Source organism: Strigops habroptila, chromosome 1, assembly GCF_004027225.2.
Source record: "Strigops habroptila isolate Jane chromosome 1, bStrHab1.2.pri, whole genome shotgun sequence".
Taxonomy (NCBI): Eukaryota; Metazoa; Chordata; class Aves; order Psittaciformes; family Psittacidae; genus Strigops; species Strigops habroptila.
In genome coordinates this window covers 130,757,577-130,777,687 of record NC_044277.2, presented here as the reverse complement: position 1 = coordinate 130,777,687, position 20,111 = coordinate 130,757,577, and the positions used below count along the sequence as shown (strand labels likewise).

Below are 20,111 nucleotides of genomic sequence, written 5' to 3'. Positions count from 1 at the left end.
TTCACCACCTGCTGACTGATAGCCTGACCCGAGCAGCAATCTGTGCCTTCTGGGTAACTCTCCCCAGTTTATATACTGGGCATGACGTGCTGTGGTATGGAATACCCCTTTGGCTAGTTTGGGTCAGGTGTCCTGTCTCTGCTCCCTCCTGGCTTCTTGTGCCCCTCCTCACTGGCAGAGCATGAGACTGAAAAGTCCTTGATCAGGGTAAGCGCTACTGAGCAACAACTGCAACATCGGTGTGTTATCAGCATTGTTCTTAGACTAAAGCCGAAACACAGCACTGCACCAGCTACTAGGAAGGAGAAAAATAACTGTTACAGCTGAACCCAGGATAGGTATTTAATTCTATTTCTTATATATCTGCAAACCACTGAAAGGAAGCAATTTTGTATCAGCCAACATAACCTTTAATTTATCTTTAAAGCCTCCAAATAGGCATGTATTGGTTTAAATCCCAACAGACTACAGCATGTTTTCAAGCTTAATATGGTGAGGAGTTTTAAAATGTCATAGGAATAAAGACAAGACTTACCTGATTAGGTAAGAGGGTTCCTTTGATGTTCGTATCTTCCCAAGTTTCTCTGTAATTAAGAACTGGCAAAACAAACTTGCTAATAGAACCACTTAGCATTAGTATCACAGCAGTATTTAGTGGGCATAATCAGCTATCGCTGCTTTGTGCTGAGCATTTCATGACCATATAATGATCATCCAGGCAGCCAACTGCCAGTATTGCTGGAATGTTCTCATGTGCTCCTGAGCCTCTACAGTACGGCCTTGGCTCAGCCAGTCTTCTATCTACCATTACCAGCTTTGGTGCCCTGGATAAACACAACCCTCCTTAGTACTTGCCTATTATCTATGTAATTCATTGATCATAAGCAGAGGTTGCTCTTGTATTAACTCAAGCTCTTGTGGTAGCCATAGGGGCAACAGGTAATCTTTGGTGGCTTCCAACTTGGCCAATGCAGGTAGCAACACTTGAGAGGCAGGAAGAGAGTGTGACAGCAGAGAATGAGAGTAAGTAGCATGCTTACACCTTTTTTCATATGATTAGGGTAATGCTTTGGTGATCCAGGGGACAAACGTCAGTGGAATCTATCTGCTCACAGAGAGGAGAAGGTGCATAGAGATGCCATCCTCTGCTAGGGACCCAAGCAAACTTTTACAGTCATCCTTTACACGCTATCATTGTAAGGGACTTCTCAACACCTGCTTCCTTGCTCTTGCCCTCTCAGGCTGCAAATGGGCTGCAGCTGAAGCAAGCAGGAAGGACCCTGGCAGTGGCAGGTATTCTAGGAGCAACACAATAGGGTTGAAGGCTTAATCTAGTGTTTTTCTCCTCTTTGCTTTCTCTTCTTCTATGCTTGAACAGAAGAAATCTTGTCTGACTGTTTCAAAAGCCTTATCAAGCCTTCTATGATATCTATAAGAGGTCACCTTATAGAGGAGGAGATGATGATATATGAGCAGGCAGAAGCTATGTTAATTTGGGGGAGATGTGGTTATTGGTTTAGTGGAAAGCCCATCAGGTCGGTGCTCTGGAGTCTGCCCAAGCTGCATGTTACTGGTGAGTCTGAATATTTTTACTTAGACCTGGGTTGCCTTGAATGTTTTGGATCCTTTTTGGGGGCAGTGGTTGCCTTGCAAAGTAAAGAAGGCTGCATATACTGATGCATGGTCAAGTATCTCCAGTTTGAACAGAGGGAGCCGGTGGCTGTTTGGGCTTCTTGAGTCTGCCATGTGTGATGGAAAAACATCTCATAATCATCTGAGTTCATTCACATTCAGGCTCTCCTGCAGCCTAAGCGTTATGGAGTAAGTTTTGTTAGGTTTAAGATTATAATCTAGATGAATGAATGAATATGCTGCAAATCTCCTCAGCTGATATTTATAGCCAGCACTTTCTTAAAAATAATCTGAGGATATGTGAAATGTCTTGAAAAACTTCACATGAGTTTCGGCAGAAATGGTATTATCTGCCAAAGGAAATATGCTGTATCACACAACAGGGTGAAGGGTGAGTGATACAGTAATGGGTTATTGAACAATTATTGCTAGAAGCTGGCCAAAAGACAAAAAATAATAGTTGTCTTACTTACTTAGATTATTATTTCCAGTTTCATTTAATGGGTCGTTCATGGTTTCTGTTTCATTGTAGAAGCACTTCTGCAATGATCCTGTTTCCCCCATGAGCTTTGGGAGGCTGGAAGGTCCTACAGTAGTGAGATCCTAAGAATGATGAGGCTTGGGACCCACCAGCACAGCTCTTGGTTCATGGATAATTCAATTAATTTCAATTAAGTATGAAACTGGCAGTGAGTCAGCAATCCAGTGTGAAGTTAGGAGCCTCAGTTTGTTGTTGTATCTAAACTTACATCGTATTGCTCCTTGTTTCTGGGTCAACTTCATGTTTGAACATGGAAGAAGTTTGCTTTGATATTTGAAACAAGTTGGTTTTGACCCACAGAATGTGTGTATGAAACTTAGTTTCCTCTAGACAGCCCTTTGTCCTCTGCGATAATCCAGTGAGGCAAAAGTCTGGCAAACTACTCTAGGTACTAGATTTACATGTGTGCTGATCAGTCAGCCAGTTGCTAACAGTATTCCTAGCAGCTGCGTTTTGCCTGTTTTTCTTTCAGTTGCAGCACTAATTTTGGTCTCCTTCTTCACTCTGCTGCCAATTCTTACTACAGCTATGAGAATATAGTCATCTTTGAGACTTAAGCACCTGGCAATTGACCATGGGGCTAAAAAAGAGTGACTGGTGCAGAAGGAATCACAGACAGATGATCAGAGAGTACAATCAAAACTATATTATTTTCTTAGGAAACCTGCTAAAATTGAGTAATTTGAATATAAACCAGAAAACATCATGAGTTGGACTTTAGCAGTTTTCTGGCTCCTGTGCACTATGCCAGAAACTTGAATTGCCATTTGGAAGTCTCACTTCCATAGGGAAACTTTGTAGATGGCTAACAGCCAGCATCACCACCCCAGGGCATCCTTTGTAGACATCTTTTGTCTACATGTAGACATGTAGACCCCCCCACACTGGGGGTCTGTGAGAGCTGAGTGACTCAGCTGTTGAGTCCTCTGGCTCTTGAATCACCACAGACCCAGCGTCAGAGGTGGGGATGCTGTAAAAGCAATGTATTTCCTCTTTCTGTACACCAAGTACTGCAGTATATACAGAGCCCTAAGTAAATCATCTGGGATGCACAGCTGTAAATTACAGCCACACACACTCTAACAGGTTTTTAAAAACAACACAACCCCACCATATATTGTGCTCATGTATTCCTTAGTTACTTTATTAGGACTCCCTCTCTTCGTGACTGTTTCTGTTATTGCTGGAAGAATAAACCTTCTCAAAGCAGATCATCATAAGGATGGAATCTGTCCAGTGACCACTTAAGTAAGAGAAAATCTCTTTGCTGCCAGAACCAGTTTATTGCAGCTGTGATCAAGAAGTGCCTTGTGCGCATTTATTTGTTTGTTATCCAGTACTGTATTTAATATTGAGACACTCTGCTAATCTCTTTAGTGTTATTCAATGCTTTTCCAAACTGAAATTAGATTAGATAAACAGAAAAAAAGGTCAGAGAGAGTCACCTATTTTATCAGCACATGTAGGACAGCCTTATATGAATGTCATCAGATGTCCAACATAACTTGGTTACCCCAGTATTGGCAACCAGATGTATTTCCTGCTGCAGGGATTAACTTACATTGCTTGTGTTACTTATATAATATATGCTCTTTGATAGGCATTACTCTCTAGTTTTACTGTGAAAAGGATGTACTTGTGCTTCAACCATATAACCAGAAGTTGGGATGTCCAGGCTTTTTCCTCTGACAGTATCACGGATTTCAGCAAACTTGCCTAAGTACTTTGTGGACATCCCTCTGCCCTCACCCTGTTTTAATTCCTTACCCTCTGTACAGCATTGCTCAGAAGGGAAAAATAGGAGAAAGTTAATCTGATTGTTAGCAGATACAGACAATTAAGCAACTGTTAGCAGACAGACTGCAGTCATTGCTGTGTGGATACTCAGAGGTGCTTCCTCCTTTCCTGGTTGTACACCTGATGGATGACAAAATCCACCTACCTCTGCCTCCACCGCACAGCTTGGGATAGAGACCATCCCTGTAGCACACTTCCTACTGAAGGGTGGGGATCAGAGGACAAGCCAGACAGGAAGGTGTATATATTGGTGTATTTTTAGGAGAAAAGAAGCCTTTTGACCTGTTTCAGACCAACATCTGGAGAACCAGAAGCACTCTTTTCAGGGGCAGAGGGGAGCTTTAGTGCCTCTGGGTTTCTAGCTGTGGTCCTGAGAAGTCCAGGCAAAGAGAGCTGTCTGGGAAGAACAGGTGGGAGGAGCTGACCAGTGCTTATAGAAGATGATTAAAGGTTAAGGGGGATTCATTTTGCTAGAAATCTCATATGATACAGAGTTTGAACATGTGAATAAAGGGCACTATGGGACAGAAGCTTGAAACAGCACAGGCTGGAAAGACCAGTCACGCTGGAGCTGTATCAGCACCTACCTGTGATGTACAGCTCTGCTTGTGTTCTTGGGCTGGCTTGTAGGTGCCTCAAATAATTCACAACTCCTGTGTCCCAATAGGATCACTAGTGCTGCATGCACATGTGAATTCCCATGTAGGCTTCAGGAAGAGGCACAGACCTCTGGAGAGGAGGGGGTTCTGGTGGCCATTTCCCTTCACAAAACCTGCACGGGGAGGCCAAAGGAGTCGTGGCCCCTGGTATGCAAAAGTAGGGGACCAGGGAGCTTGGCAGGAGTCGGAGGCATGCAGGGCAGCAGGTAAAGGCATCAGCCTGCAGGAAGTCAGGTAGGTTAGATAGAGACAGAGATGTCTGAAGCAGACTCCAGGCAGGAGGATCTACAGTAACTTGTGAGACAGCCTTATCTCAAGGCAGGCAGATCTGCCTGCAGGCCAGGTCTCTCTTTTATGGTATGCCAAGTTCCTACTGTGAAGTTCAAGCTTTGCAAAGGCCTGTTGATCCCCAGCCCCATGGGAGCTGCTGAGCAATGGGCCATGGGAGAACACTGAATGCTCTCTTGCCCCGAAGACTTCATGTATACTGACTATGGAGGGTTTTTCACCCCCTCATCCATTGTCCATTTATCATACAGAAACAGTAACAGGCTTCTTTTTAAAAATGCAGCTCATGGTTATAAACTGCTATTTCAGTTTTATATTATTTCAGTTCTATTTCATCATTACAGATACTTCAAGCAAAGCCCATACTTGCAGAAGTAAGCTACAAATCCAAAATCTCATATGCCTATAAGGAATGCTTTAATACTGAAGTGCATCACAAGTCAGAGATGTACAGATACTTGTCAGGCAGAGAAAAACGCAACAGCACTGGTTAGACAGAAAAGCTAAGCTATTGGAGATGAAAACTGTACCTCATTAGTTTCCCTTTAAAACTGATATGAAATGTAGTTCTACCTGCACACACACAAATGAATCCTGATTGATTAATACAGGAGGGTGTGTTTATTTTGTATAATTAGAACTAATGTAATTACTTTGCAGGGCATATGCAATGGGCACATTTAATGTGATTTGCGTAGATAAGGCTCCACGGAAGACTTACAGAAGCATGACTCGATGCTGACTGGAAAGCACTTGGTTTGCTAAGAGCTGACTGCTATAAGGAAACAGAAATTCAGGTGGAACAGGATATAGTTGCTGCAGGTACTTTAAAACCACCAGATCACTTCTCTGATGACTCCTATGCAGTCAGCAACATAACAGATCTGCCTGCTGGAAGGGGTAAGACGTAAAACTTGTTTCTTATGTCTCTCATGTGACATGGTAAGAACTAACCCTACTGCCTGCAGAGGAAAGACAAAGCAGTCCGCGTACCCAAACAAAAACGTTGATCAGCCTTCTGGCATTTAAATCCTGTTGTTCTTCTTGCCCTTCTTCCGTCCATTTTATGATCTGTTTTTGCTCATTTGCAGGAGGCTAGGTCCCACCAAGGAGCCCACTGCATGATATAGTGTTTTAAGAATGTGCCTAGTGTTATTCTGTGGACCAAACTGAAAACTTGCAACAGCATTGCAGGTTAAATAAGAATATTGCCTAAGGTTGAGTTGCTGAGAACTGCTCTCTGTTTTTTCACTTGGTTATTCTTAACAGAAAAACCAGGCAACTGCAAGTGACAATTTCAAGACCAAGATGCATATTCACTCCTAGTGTTAGGGACCTACTCTGTCGCTTTAAACTCAATAGAGAGAGGTTCCCTCTTTATGGCCAGCTCCCTAGATCATTCCCAGGAGAGATGGCAGGCACATACAGCTGCCTACCCCAAATGCAAAGCATTGCACTTTTATGCTGGTGTATTTTGGTTCAAAGACAAGGGATCACATCTACTTGCATTGACTTCTGTTGCATCTCTGAGGACATGTAGTATTAGTCCTGATAGGTAGGGATTTGTTCCTAGTGTTTTGGTTTTGACTTGGTCAGATCTTAACAGAGGAAGAAAAGGACTTTCCCAGGTGGGAGACTTCCTGTTTAAGACATCTCCAAGGAAGTACCACAATATTCTGGTTACTAGTTTCCCGCTTCCTCCTTTCTGAGAGGGTACCCTTTCAATAAGACAGTCATTCCATGCCACACCTCTGCTTTCACCAAGCAGTAATTATTCAGCTCTGAAGTTTCCACCTAAATCCTCATTTCCAATTGCTTTACTTGCTCTCTGAATCTCCTTCTACTCATCATGCAGCTCTGGCAACTGTGTGCTCAGAACCAAACACAGCATTAGCACAGCTGTAGGAGATTTCTACAGCTCGAACTACTATTTACTGACCTAAGCCACTGTGGCTTCCTATCTTGCTGTCAGTACCTTTCAACTCTACAGTTTTCTCTGTCTTTCTGAATACCAGTAGTTTAAATTTTTCCTTCAGCTGTTGTATATTAGCTCAAATACAATTAGATGCCTACTTAAATTGTCTAAACACAACCTATGGCTTTCTTCCTCCACTACTGTCCAGGTAAATATCAAATTGCAGTTTCTCTCTACCCTCTGCATTGGGACATTAGGTGGAGTATAAACAAAGAGCGTTCAGTCGCTTGTCAATGTTTCTGGCTAATCACCAACCCTAATCATTGTTAACATATGACACCTCGTAAATGCCTGTATCAAATGTCTTACTAAAAGCCAGATGATCTGTCTTTAGAATCTCAAATTATTTGTAATCGTCAACAAAACAAGTACTTTTTCTTGCTCAGACGTATTACTTCCCCAGTCTGCTAGCACATCCCTGGTGCTCTATCACTTATCTGAATAATTATCAGAACTACAGCAAGTCCATTAGCTGATTCCCTCACTGACCCATACAGTAGATTATCTGGACTCCCGCTGTGCTGCAGTAAGCTCACATTTCACAAATATTTTCTTACTTGCTTTTTATCAGTTACTGCATTTCATCCTCATTGATTTTCAACTGCCCCTCATTTCAAGTATTGTTAAAATAGATTTCCTCCATTTCAGAGTTATCAATCTCACTTCAGTGCTCCTGTATTAATAGGCCTTTTTGTACTCCTTTTCCCCCCAGACATGTTTGTGAAAGCTCTTCTTTCCTTATCGTGCCGGCTGTGGTTAATTTATTGTTGTCAATGCCTTTAGCTTTATTCTCTGAGGCTTATTCGCAGTTCATCTTCCTTCAGTGTAAGGCTGCCTTGCCACTTTCTGCTACATGTAGTGAAACTACAGAGCACAGGGTTACTATGATATTTAACTTTTGAGACAAAACTGTAATGATTTCTGAGGCTTATTTCCGTTCCCCCCTCTCCTCTCTGCTACTAGCTCATATTTTGAGATCACCCAGCACTGCTAGTATCACCCGGAGGAGGAAGGGCAGAGAAAATTCCCTTTGCTAGATGCTGGGTTGCTTCCTCTGCTGAGGCAGTGGAGGGTTTTTCTCCTGCATGCAGCCAGTCTCGAGTGCTGCTGCCTGAGGATTAATCCAGGATCTCTTGGAACCCAAAACTTCAAATCATTCTTCAAATTAATTGTTAGTACCACACCACAGGAATTTCAGTGACTCATAAGTCCCGTTATTTCAAAGTAAGGGAAGTACTTGAAAATATCACGTGGAGCTTGAATGTTCTAGCCCATTTCACAGACCATGTTGTACTAATCAGGACACGTTACACCTCTTTGCTTGGACACTCACCTCCTGTTTCCTGTTCTAAAATGAGGTACAGTAAGTGAGACCTGAGTTTGCTGCCACCTTATATGTGTTTTTATGTGCCAGACCTCAGTATTATGACTTTCTGGAGAGCAGCCATATATCAAACAAAAAAGCAGTTGCAAAAAGGAAAAGTTAAGAAAAACGAAAGGATTGTAGCTAAAAGGAAGATATTATTTAGCCGCCTTTGTACTTGCAAGCAACTTTGATATCAAATATACCAAACAGGATGAACAGTAGAACAGCAACAAAAAAAAGGAAATATAGTACAAATGTTGGGAAAGACTGCTTTGATCTACTGACAAGTTGTTGCTTATTTTCTGCAGCTTAGTAAGCCCAATAGAGCAATACCATTTCTTTCTGTTCTATCCTATTCTTATCTCTACTTCTGCAGCCAAATAAATACACAGCTTGCCTTTTGCTAGCTAAGTCACATCACACTGCTCCTTGCCATCTTCTGAGATGGTCAGAAGCCCATTTGGGATGAAACACCAACTCTTAGCATCTCTGTAATAGTAATTTTTATTTTTTTTTCTTTGAGGGTGAGATGCTGGGGAGGGGCTCTTCATTAGGGACTGTAGTGGTAGGACAAGGGGTAACGGGTTCAAACTTAAACAGGGAAACTTTAGATTAGGTATAAGGAAGAAGTTCTTTACAGTGAGGGTGGTGAAGCACTGGAATGGGTTGCCCAGGGAGGTTGTGGATGCTCCATCCCTGGCGGTGTTCAAGGCCAGGTTGGACAGAGCCTTGAGCCACGTGGTTTAGGGCAAGGTGTCCCTGCCCATGGCAGGGGGGTTGGAACTAGATGATCTTAAGGTCCTTTCCAACTCAAACCTTTCTATGATTCTATGATCTGAAAAAAAACCCAACATTTATTTAAAAAAACTAAAAACCAATTTTTTTTTTTTTTTAATTTATTGTCATCCTAGGAATACCTCCCTTGCTGTGAGGGTGCTGAGGCGCTGGCACAGGTTGCTCAGCGAAGCTGTGGCTGCCCCATCCCTGGCAGTGTTCAAGGTCAGCCTGGATGGGGCTTGGAGCAACCTGCTCTAGTGGGAGGTGTCCCTGCCTGTGGCAGGGGGGTGGAACTAAGTCATCTTCAAGGTCCCTTCCAACCCAAACCATTCTATGATTCTATTTCTTAATGGCAATGTGACCCAAGACTTCAAAATTCCCTTCTCCCCTTTTATCCCTGTAGGTTAGAATCATGTTTGAGAACATCTCAGCAATGTTCTTTTGGGCAGGTACAGTAGATAATTCAGATTTTTTTATTGCCTTACAATTATTTTTTAAGTAAAAGCTCTTCCCCTTAAAAAAGCTCTGCACACTTTTGAGCCTTGAAAGCTCTTGGCACAGCTTAACAGCAGTGGCCTACTGAGCTACTCTGAAGAAAGACTAAAGACTTCGGTTCATCACTTAACTTCAAAAGCAAGCTGCTTTAAGCTCTTGTGTAGCACAGCAGCGGAACTGAGGTACAGAAGCCCAAAGATCTTGCAGCGGCCTTATGCATAAAGACACTTCAACTTAGCTTGGGCATTCACCAGAGGTAGTCTGTCCTTAACTGCGACTTAGAATGTTCCTCTCTTTTTTTGATTCTTGAAGTAGTCATTTAAGAGAATGAGCATTAGGAAAAAAACGAGAAAACAGCACAGGTGACTGCAAAATTATTGTTACTTTACATGTACGGCAAAACCATCCACAGTCCTCTAAAACATGCTGCAGGATTCTTAAGGTTATCAGCAATGCTTAATTCTGTACTTTTGCCCTAAAATATACTCTTGACATGTTAGAATGCTGCTTTAATAGTAATAGAAATTATAGGAACTTTTACAAAAATGTGGTAGCTTTCTGGTACAGTTGGGTTCGAGAATCAGTAAGGCTTCATGAATGAAATGGGGGAAAGTGTATAGCATGTAATAGGATGAGTTAATGCAGTTATGGGATTCATCTGACAAGCCACAAACATATTTTTGTTTGCTTGTTGTTAGATAATAAATGTTTACAAAAATGAGCTTAACAACTGTAAAGATGGGAGATTTCTGCAAATACAGATTTTGGTATGTTCCTCAGTTCCTGTGTCAAAATCCAAGTAAGATAAGTGAGCCCCGGCAGATGTACATGTCTTAGTTTGTACAAGTCTTAGTACTGCTCTGGAGATCCCACTTGGAAACACATTTTGTAAGAATTAAATGGAACTCTGGGCCAGTGCATCAGTATTTTGTTTGTGAGCTGCAGGAAGCCTGCCCTGGGTCATTAACAACAATAAAAACCAGATACTTTATTTCATCTACAAAACAATTGCCAGAAAAATCCATATAAACAACCCAATACTGTAATCTAACATCGACACTGAGCATGGGGACTGAAGCACCTGGATTTCTACAATGTCAGCAGTACCCATCAATGGCCTGTCATCCTAAAAGTTAAATTCATTCACACTATCTTAGCAAGCCAGTATGCTATGGAAGCACAAATATAGCAAAGTTTTAAGTAAGACCACAGGGTCCATAGCAAGAACTGAAATGTTAGCTTCAAGCATTAAAGAGACAATCAATTTATTCATGTATATCCTGGGGTAAACTTTTGCTTTCCTCTTGAGGTTTAGTAATTTTAAACCATTAATGGGAAGGCCTGGTCAAGAACAAACGTTGTCTTCACCTGACTCTGTACCTCCTGTAGAGAATTTCTGACCCCTGCTTTATAGCATCTCGGCAAAATATCATTAATATAATTAATTCAGAAAAGGTATTGCCAATATATGCACTTATCAGTTTTGACAGAAGCTTGTTCTCTGGTTCTCAATTCATACAGATGTAGTGCATAATCCTGCAATTGCTTGCAAAGTTTGATCGAAGAGGTGGCAAAATAGCAAACCGCAAGCTCCTTATTCATGATGAATACTTTCGAGGCTGTTCTCCCCCAAGTGTATTACACACTAATGTGTGCATTATGACCTGAAGCAGAACAGCTAACATTAGCTGAACTGGATCAGCTGGGACAGGTAACTGACTCCTGGGTGACAGGAAGATGTACCTGGGTAGAGACCACATAGGAGCCAAACACAGTTGTCAAAAGCTGCACCAAGTAAGAGCCAAATGACAAGGTGGTCCAACAACAACCAGCCTTGCAGTGGCAGCTGTTTCTTTCTAGCATTCTATTCACAGTAGGCTGTGAGTACCTCAGCAAAGCACTTTTACTTTTGACAAAGCCTTCTTAGTATAGTTTTTGACCAGAATTGTACAGTACAAAATAGAAAAGGAAACTTAAAATGTTCACTAGTTCATTTCTTGGGATGTAAAAGGTACGTTTCAAAATAACCAAGAAACTATAAAATAAAGTGTTCAAATGTTTATACCTCTTGAGTTTATCATTGCAGAAGCCTTGGAGAAGAAACAAAAGTTAACTCAAGTTTGTTCACATTTGGATTTACTCTATTTCATTTCTCAATCACAAAACGGTGTAGTGAGGTATCGGAGAAGTTACAAAACCATGTAATTTCGGAATAAACGCAAAAGTCCTAAATATTTAAGAGTTCTAATGGTGGTGGCTTAAGAGGAATCTTTCCAATTGTAAACTTTTTTGCTTCAAATTGTTTCAAGTCTTCAGCTGACAGTTCGCTCTTTGGTGTAAATAACTTTTCTGATGCAGTATTGTTTGTGACTGCAGAAGGCGCTGACATTAAGGTCTGTCCAGAGGCACTGGCAGTCTGTCCAAATAGAGTGCTGCTTGAATGTGAGGGAGAAGTTGCTACTGCTGCACTAAAATCTCCAAAGCCTTTAAGTGGAGCGATGTTTGAAGAGTTCACAGCAGAAGCAGTGCCAAACCCTGAAAACCCAGAAGTTCCAAAACCACCAGTTGTTTCAGAAGTTTTAAATGAGAAGGAGGCTGCAGATGGAGCTGCTGGGCTGCCAAAACCAACAGACTGGGATACGCTAAGAGAGGATGACGCACCAAATGCAGGAGGATTACAACCAGCAGAAGAGCTCCCAAAAGCAGGGGTGTTTCCAGACGATGCATTGGCGAGACTGGAACTTGTTTTAAAGGAGAAACTGTTAACACTGCTACTGCTGCTGATCACAGGAAAACCTGCAATTGTAAAATTGATACCAAAAAAATGTTAGAATGGGCACATCTGTGCCACTAACCACTGCTGTATTTCAATAATGCAGAAGAAAAACTCAATAAATGCTTAACTGTTGGTTCTTAATGCACGGACTTACTTGACAACCCAAAGTTCAATGACTGCTGTCCTCCAAATCCAAAGGCAGGCAATGATTGAGTGACTGTGTTCTTTAGTTCGGATAGCTTAAAAAATTACAAATACATAAATGAAAATAAGATTCCAAAACAGGGAAATGTCTTTCAATGAATACCTGAAGCAAAAATATAGCTGCCTAGTCCAATTTAATACAACTTAGTCTAAGGTAGACACTGAGGACTTCCATCACAATTGCATGCTCTTGCAGCTATCAACAAAATGCTTTGGGGCTATAGTGTATTCTCTGTAAAACACTCCAGAAACACAAACATATTACAGTTTATAAATTTTTTTTCTGTCAGTGACCTGAAGACCTCTTCGAGCTCTTGTTCCCATCTTTTACGTATTTTAGTGAGTGCTTTATGACCCTATGTCATTGCTTTGACTTACCCTGTTTCCTCACCTTGCTGCTTCACCTTCAGCATTGAAAATACCGGGGGGGTGTGATCATATTACTGAAACCTTCACGCACATCCTGCATATTCCACTTAAATCAACTTAGTCTGTCTCCCTGGCTATTTAATAGTGGCTTTAACTCCAGCATTCTCTTCTGACACATCTAGATTCATGAGAGTGTGTCACCTTCTCAGGACCAATGACTCTTTGTACCCAGTTTCTCTCCCACCTATCTTATCAATTTTTCATTCTGGCATTACCAAAATGCTCTATTTGTCCTAAGATGGCCTGGAGGACAATTCTGGTCTGGTCTAATGATTATACCTTACAATAGTCAACATCAGCATATGGAAAAAATGGTGGGGTGGATATTAGCCTCTTAGTGTACATCTACATGATCAGATCCCAACCTTAAGCTATGGTTGCTTTTATATGGCCTGCAATGATGATAGTATTTTAAACCTGGGGATACAGCTGCTGCCTTGCTAATATGGAACTGTCCTGAGTCACCATTTTCCCTCGTTAACCAAAGCGTTTTACAATACCTGCCTGAAATTCACCAATTTCATAATTCCAGAGAAAGGCAGAGTTAAGACCCAAAACTGTGTTCACAGACTTTCATGTTCACCTGGCTCAGGCAGTGCTAGAATATTCAGTCACGCTCCTATCACCTATAAAATCACACAGATGGACAGATGGGGCAGTTTTCAAACTGCAATTATTACTCTCTTATGTAATTCCTCCTTACACCCTTTCCACCTTCTCTAATGTTCCCAGGAGCGCTCTAAGATTACTGTCAAGGTCTTCATGCCACCAGTCAGCCAAACACTTTCATGCCAAGTGTTTTTCAAGGCTGCAGTGCCAGAATATAACACATCATAGTTGACATTTTCAGAACAGTTTATAGATCTACCATAAAACTGCCAGTGAATGTAGGAATCAGACACTGTCGTGTCTCAGCTATTTAGGTGCAAACAAGGATGACCTAGAAGAATCACGTATATGTGGTTGTAATATAGTATCCTGCAATCTTCAAACCAATACTTATTACCTATTTATATAAAGGTAGTAGAAGCACAGCTAAACACTTTGATTCTATGGAATATTTGCAAGATTTCTTCATTAAAAACAAAGTGGCATATTCCAACTACCATGTCTCAGAAATCTTTTTAACAGAAATTAAACTGCAAATACTAATTTGCAGGACAGTTAGTTTAGTAGGATGTGTCCAAAAAACCATGAATCTAAAAAAACCACATTTGCTCAGGATTAATAAAAAGATGACATCAGGAACAGAAATATTTTACATTTCGTTAAGACTTACCAAGGCTGCTTTTGTTGATGCATTTAAAACTTTTAACTGAAGCAGTCGAGTTTTCCATTGTTCCGCTAACTGTTGGACAGAATTTATCTAAAAATGGGGAAAAGCATATTTTTATTACTGGTGAAGACTTAATATGAAAGAAAATAAGAGTGATCTGACAACTGAACTGAAAGAAAATTTCTAGAATTAGGAAATTTCGTTAAGCCAAGACAGGATTTTTGCTTTCCTGAAACGTTAAGGTGAGGAGCTGAAATATTTGTTATTAACACAGACAATTCTCTTACTATTGTCCTTAAATCAACTTTTTTTTACTTTACGTAACAGTATGATCGAAAAAAAAAGTGTCCTGGAGCTTTCTAAATCTAAGTTCTATCACTAGCTCTATTAGGTGCTTGGGCAAAAAAAACCCAACAAACCACACATTAAATATGCAAATTTTAAGTATATGGGAAGAAACTTTTCAATCCTTGCTTTATTTCTGGCCTGTCCACTTATGTGTTCGCTCATTAAGTTGAAGTCCTAAGATTTTCCTTAGCTTCTCCTATGTTTTCAGAAAAAACCCCACTCACTTTCATAATACTATAATTCAAACACTTTAATAGTAGCAGCCTAAAATATTCAGCTTTGCAGAATTTAAAGTCCTTAATTTAAATCAGCCCATTTCATGTGATCCAACTGACTACTGCACAGAACATATGCTATACTGAATATACAGCAGTAACTAGTGCCTGTGTTTTGGTAACTATGACGAAAGTATTAAACAAGAAACTGGAATGTCTTTAAAATAACTTTCCAGGAACTTCAAACCTGAATTTCCTATGTTTAAGTTTATCAACACACCTTATTCAAAGCCTGGCCTAAATGAATTCTCCTTAAAAAACAAACAATAAAACATATAGTGTCCTAAATGCCTGTAAGAGTGGAACAAGCTATCTTTTTGTAAATTAATTCCTTAATTTTTCAAAAGAATCTTACATCACAAACATCAATAATTCTTTTGTGTCTAGTCAGATGCCGGAAGATCAGGTTGCTTGGTATCAGCTCTTGCACAACAGACTGGAAAATTCAGATTTTGACCCAGCTTAAGAATAGAAACATGCTTTGGAAAAGACATGTTGTACTTAAAACATTTTGTAAGAGAACTGTATCACACAGTTGTCAACTACACACTGAGACTTTGATGAACTTGCACTTAGTGCTTCAATGAGACCACAAACGTCTACTTTTTATTTTTAACAGCCAGGCAGAGTGTACTGTTTAATCATTGCAGTTCATTTTAATTGAAGGTTTGTTGTTGGGTTGGGTTTTTTTTTTGCTTTATCTCCTGTCTCTGAAAATGCAGTTTTGATCATTCTAAACACATAAAGCAAGAGTGGTGACAACAGCAATTCCTTCTGTAATACAGAACCAAGGAGAAGAGGAAAGAGTGCAATGTAGCTTGAGTTAGTTTGTACTTTCATCTATACAGTAGCCTAATTCCTTTCCTGGCACAACATTAAACTCTGCTAGCTTCCTCGATATTGATGGGACTATGGATGAGGAACAATACATATAAATTTAAATACATTTATATAAAAACATATGTATTCTTTTCTAGAAATGTACATACTCCTTTAGAAGTATCTGCTATTTTCAGCATTAATCTCCTGCAACAAAGGTATGTAAAAGAACAAGATCAAATAAACTTCCGTGTTCTACCTACAGCACTATATAACCAGCTGTAACAATCAAACTGACTAATAGCATATAAAGTATTAAACTTTTGAGACAGGATTCAAATCACTTCTACAAATAACACACAAGAGCAGGGACAAGGCTAAGTCAAGGAGTGTCTAGATTGAGAAAAGGCCATACATTTATCTGAAACTAGCTAAAAGTCTATTGCCACCATTTCTTGTAGGAGCTGATGTGTCAAGACACTACGCCACCAGTTTTAGAAGCTAAGATCTGACAGTTTGAGCCTGTGACCTCAGACAGAAATAGGAAGTTATGGTAGTGCATACAGACTAGCAGCTATTTTTGCATTGTATTTGGTGCTCAGTAATTTAAAAACATTTTGGCATTCTGATAATCTGCTAGAGTTTGGTAATTAATTGAGTCAAGAGTTGCCACCTGAAGAATAGTAACAAGTCCCACCCCAAAATGTGGCCACAGAAGTCAGCATTTTCAAAATACTTACATAGTTCTGAATGTTATTGTTTGCTCTGCAGTTATAGTACTCCAGATGCAGCTCTTCTGGTGAGAAATCTCGAAAGCCTGTAAGAGAAGGATAATCAAAAACCTCTCCAACAAAATATATTAATAGTTCCAACTGCCCTCAATAGGCATGAAGAAATGGGCCGTGGTACATTATCTGTAATAAGTCAGTCACAGCTGGAGACATAAAAAGGATGCATTACAGAACTTCAAAGATGTGAATGTCCAAAACGAGTTTGCCATAATCCAACATTCCTTTCTGTTGCATCACAAAGCAAACCATCACCTTGCAAAAGGTTCCGCAGAGGTACAACAGCATGGACAAGTGTAAGAAACATCCTAAACAGCAGCAACACACGGCAATACTAAAAACATTACCTACCTGAGACATTCAACTTTTCTTTCACTGGTGAATAAGATGAAAATATCCATTGTCCTGAAGATTCCCAAATTTCCATGTCTTTCACTACACATTCACTAGAAAACAAAACGAAATAGAAACGCAGATGAAAGTAAAAATATATGGTCAAAACACCACCACCAGAAGCAACTGCCTGATTTAAATCCAAAGTCAGATTCAAATACCTGCTACCATGAAAATTAAGGAAGTAAGACACTAGTTGGAGTGAACAAGAGAGCTACTCAGCTGTCTGTAGAAAAAAAATGCAGTTATGTGACAAGACACATAAATGTCCCTACAAAGCATTTTCTTTATCATCTGATTGCAAGTAAATCAAAGAGGATCTTAAAAAAAACCCCAAAAAATCCCAAACAGACAATGTATTTTTAGTTGTTGTATGATGTATGCTGCCACACAGAATTTCCCTGAAGCTGTAGATCACAATACAATTTAAAACCTTCTCAATACTGGTTGATTTTACAATATAGATGAGTGTGCGCAGTATTAAATAGCAAAGTTCGGGGGGGGGGAAGAAAAAAAGAGAAAGTGATGTGTTCTGTACAAGTTTTTGGAAAAGAATCAAAAGCATAATAATCCAGACATTGCAAAAGCAGAGAAAGAGAGGCTACATCAACAGAAGTAAATCCAAATGTAAACAAACAATGCACGGTTAAAAACCTGAAATGGACAAGCAGATCACTACATAGTAACAAAGATTCTAAATATTTCAGATGTTTGTGACACATCATACATTCATGTTCGAGAAGCTGAATAAATAATCTGTTTAGCATTTTCTTAACGTATCTTAAAAACCAATGGAAAGTGGTTCCAAAACCTTGCTGCTTCAGGAAATCAGCAACACTGCCTGCTCCTTCTCATCACCTGCCCTGTAATCACTTTGAACCTGCCAGTCACTCTCAACTGACTCTAACATACACGTATGTGAGACCAGGTTTCAATAGTTTTACTACTGGCAGAACAATTTGTTATCTTAAGTGTCAGGAAAACTAAGTCAAATAGTTCGTTTTCTCAAAGAGTTATTTTGTTTTGTTAACAGTTGAAATGCTGTCCAAGGGGCTCTGACCCCTTCTTTTTAAGTAGTGACATCTTTGTTTCCTTCCTTGTCTTCCTGCCCACAACTTAAATACCATGCCACCTTACTAATATACAGTTGTCTAGCTGCCCAATCCAGGTTCAAAACAAGGATCGCTTTCTTCCCATGCCAGCATAATTTAAGAGAACCAAATGGAGCAGTTTTCTACAGTTCTTTTTACACATTCCAGTTTCTTCCTCACAACCATGTCCTCTACAATATTTCTAGTAAGTCAGTAAGCTTTTAAACCGCTCATTCTAAATGTTTTCAGTAAGACAGGACTACAACTTACAGAAGTCTCTCCTCTTCATCTTTGTAGCCATCAGCAATGTTTTGACTGTTCCCTAATACAGCGAATCTGTTCTGTGAAAAGTCTGCATTTCCGCTGCTGCCGCCTGATGATCCAAAGCCAGAGGAGACAGAAAGTCCTCTTCCGTAATCTCTGCTTCCACCCCACACATTAGACTTAAAGGTAGATGGCTGGATAACATTACTGTATCTCTGGTTAGTGCTACCCCATCCTCCTCCACCTCCTCCTCTGCTTGTACCTTCCAATTTAAAAAAAGAAGAAAACAACAGAAATTTAAAATCATTAAGGTATTAAGCAATACAATATCAACAAAACCTGTAAGTAGAATTATTCTTATGGTGGCAATCAGACGTTTGAAAGGAAAATGTTAGTTGTTTCCTAATGAGTTAACCTTATTATTAAAAAAGCTTAACCTAGTGCGTTACCCTGGTTAGTTCCAGAATCAGAGGTACAGAACTCCCCACATCACCATAGCAACAACTTGGGGCATTGCAGAAAAGACACTTTCAGTTTTGCTTATGTTGTTTCATAAAGTAACTAACCCAGAAGGAAAAGATGGATTTATTTCACAGCACCTTTACGCTAGGGGCTCCTGCCTACATTGCTGTAGCTGAGGCTCTGTGCATAGCAAAGACCTCCCAGGTTAAGTTCTGACACCCTGGACCCATCTGTGTGTGTGACAGGCAACGCCCGATCCTCCTTCAGCAGGTGATGAGCAACGGCAGCCACGTTACTGTCCTGACACGCCTGTATCCGTCTGCTCCCCATCGTCTCTCACGTACCAAAAGCTTCCAAAGGCCCGTATCCAAATAGAACTAAACTACTGTTCCAAGGGTACAACCCGCAGGCGCTTGGAACTCGCTCGCTGCTCTTACCAGCGAGGTTTCCGGAGTTACTACCCTATTTCCTCCGTCCTGTGGCACAACTCGCAGTACCTCCGCCAGAGCCCAACCCCACCAGTGCCAGCGCCGGCGCTACCGCCGACAGCTCAGGGCAAGAGCCGCCAGAGCCGAGCCGCTTTGCTTCGCGGCCCCGCCAGCCGCACGGAGCCCCGCGGCAGGCCCCAGGGGCCGAGCCCTCAGCGAGCACCCCCGGCCCCGAGCCGGGCCAGGCCGGAGGCTGCAGGCCGCCGCGTTCGGGGGTACCTTGGTAGAGGGGCGCGGAGGGCCCGTATCGAACGCCGCCGCGGGGATGCTCGTTCCAGCACCTCTCCCCGAAGCGGCAGCGGCCCTGCAGGAAGAACTGACAGATGGCCATGAGAGGCCCGCCGCCAAACAACGCCGCCCGCACGTCAGAAGATGGCGCCGAAGGGGGAGGAGGCAGCGCCCCGGCGACAGCGCATGGCCGCGCCCCCGCCGCCTCCCCGGGCAACTGCCGTCACAGCGGCACAACCGCCGCGGCGCGGCCAGAGGGAACGGGGCTGGGCCAGGGAACGCGTGACGCAGGCTGGCACCCTGCCACCGGGGCACATCGCGGTGCGCGGCAGGGTCACGGCCAGTTCAGACACCGAACCGGGCCTAACCGTGATGGAGGCTGCGGCACGTAAATGGCGAGGGGAAAAGCCCCACCAAACCGGCGGCGTGCGTGAAGGCGAGCACCGAGGCTTTGCACAAGGGTGTGAGGAGCACACAGCCCTGCCACCAAGAGAGGAGGCCCTGTTCTGTCACAAGCTACGGCTCGACCTTCTGCTCCTCCTTCGTAGGTGGACGTTTGGCAGTAGCTTGAAAAGAATTATTAAACCCCTTGAAAATAAATTCAGAGGGGGCTTCATAATTTTAAAAGCATATCCAAAAAACATAAGGCCTGTACACTCTGAGAAGTGTAGTTGACTCCAGTTTGTATGGTAGTGACACCTTTGTTTTGTGGCTCAGAAAAAGGGAAAGGGGGAAAAAAA

General features: G+C 41.6%; 1 protein-coding gene across 1 annotated transcript; it reads right to left on the bottom strand.

Annotated features, from left to right (window-relative positions):
- Nucleotides 1-9,893: 9,893 nt before the first annotated feature.
- NUP42 (nucleoporin 42) lies at nt 9,894-19,555 on the bottom strand. Its single transcript, XM_030477085.1, has 7 exons — nt 19,363-19,555; nt 18,200-18,455; nt 16,797-16,891; nt 16,398-16,474; nt 14,219-14,305; nt 12,461-12,545; nt 9,894-12,326 (listed from the first exon to the last, which is right to left on the bottom strand). Exons 1-7 carry the CDS (start codon nt 19,472-19,474, stop codon nt 11,758-11,760), a joined length of 1,281 nt encoding a protein of 426 aa, XP_030332945.1. The 5' UTR covers nt 19,475-19,555; the 3' UTR covers nt 9,894-11,757.
- Nucleotides 19,556-20,111: the final 556 nt, after the last annotated feature.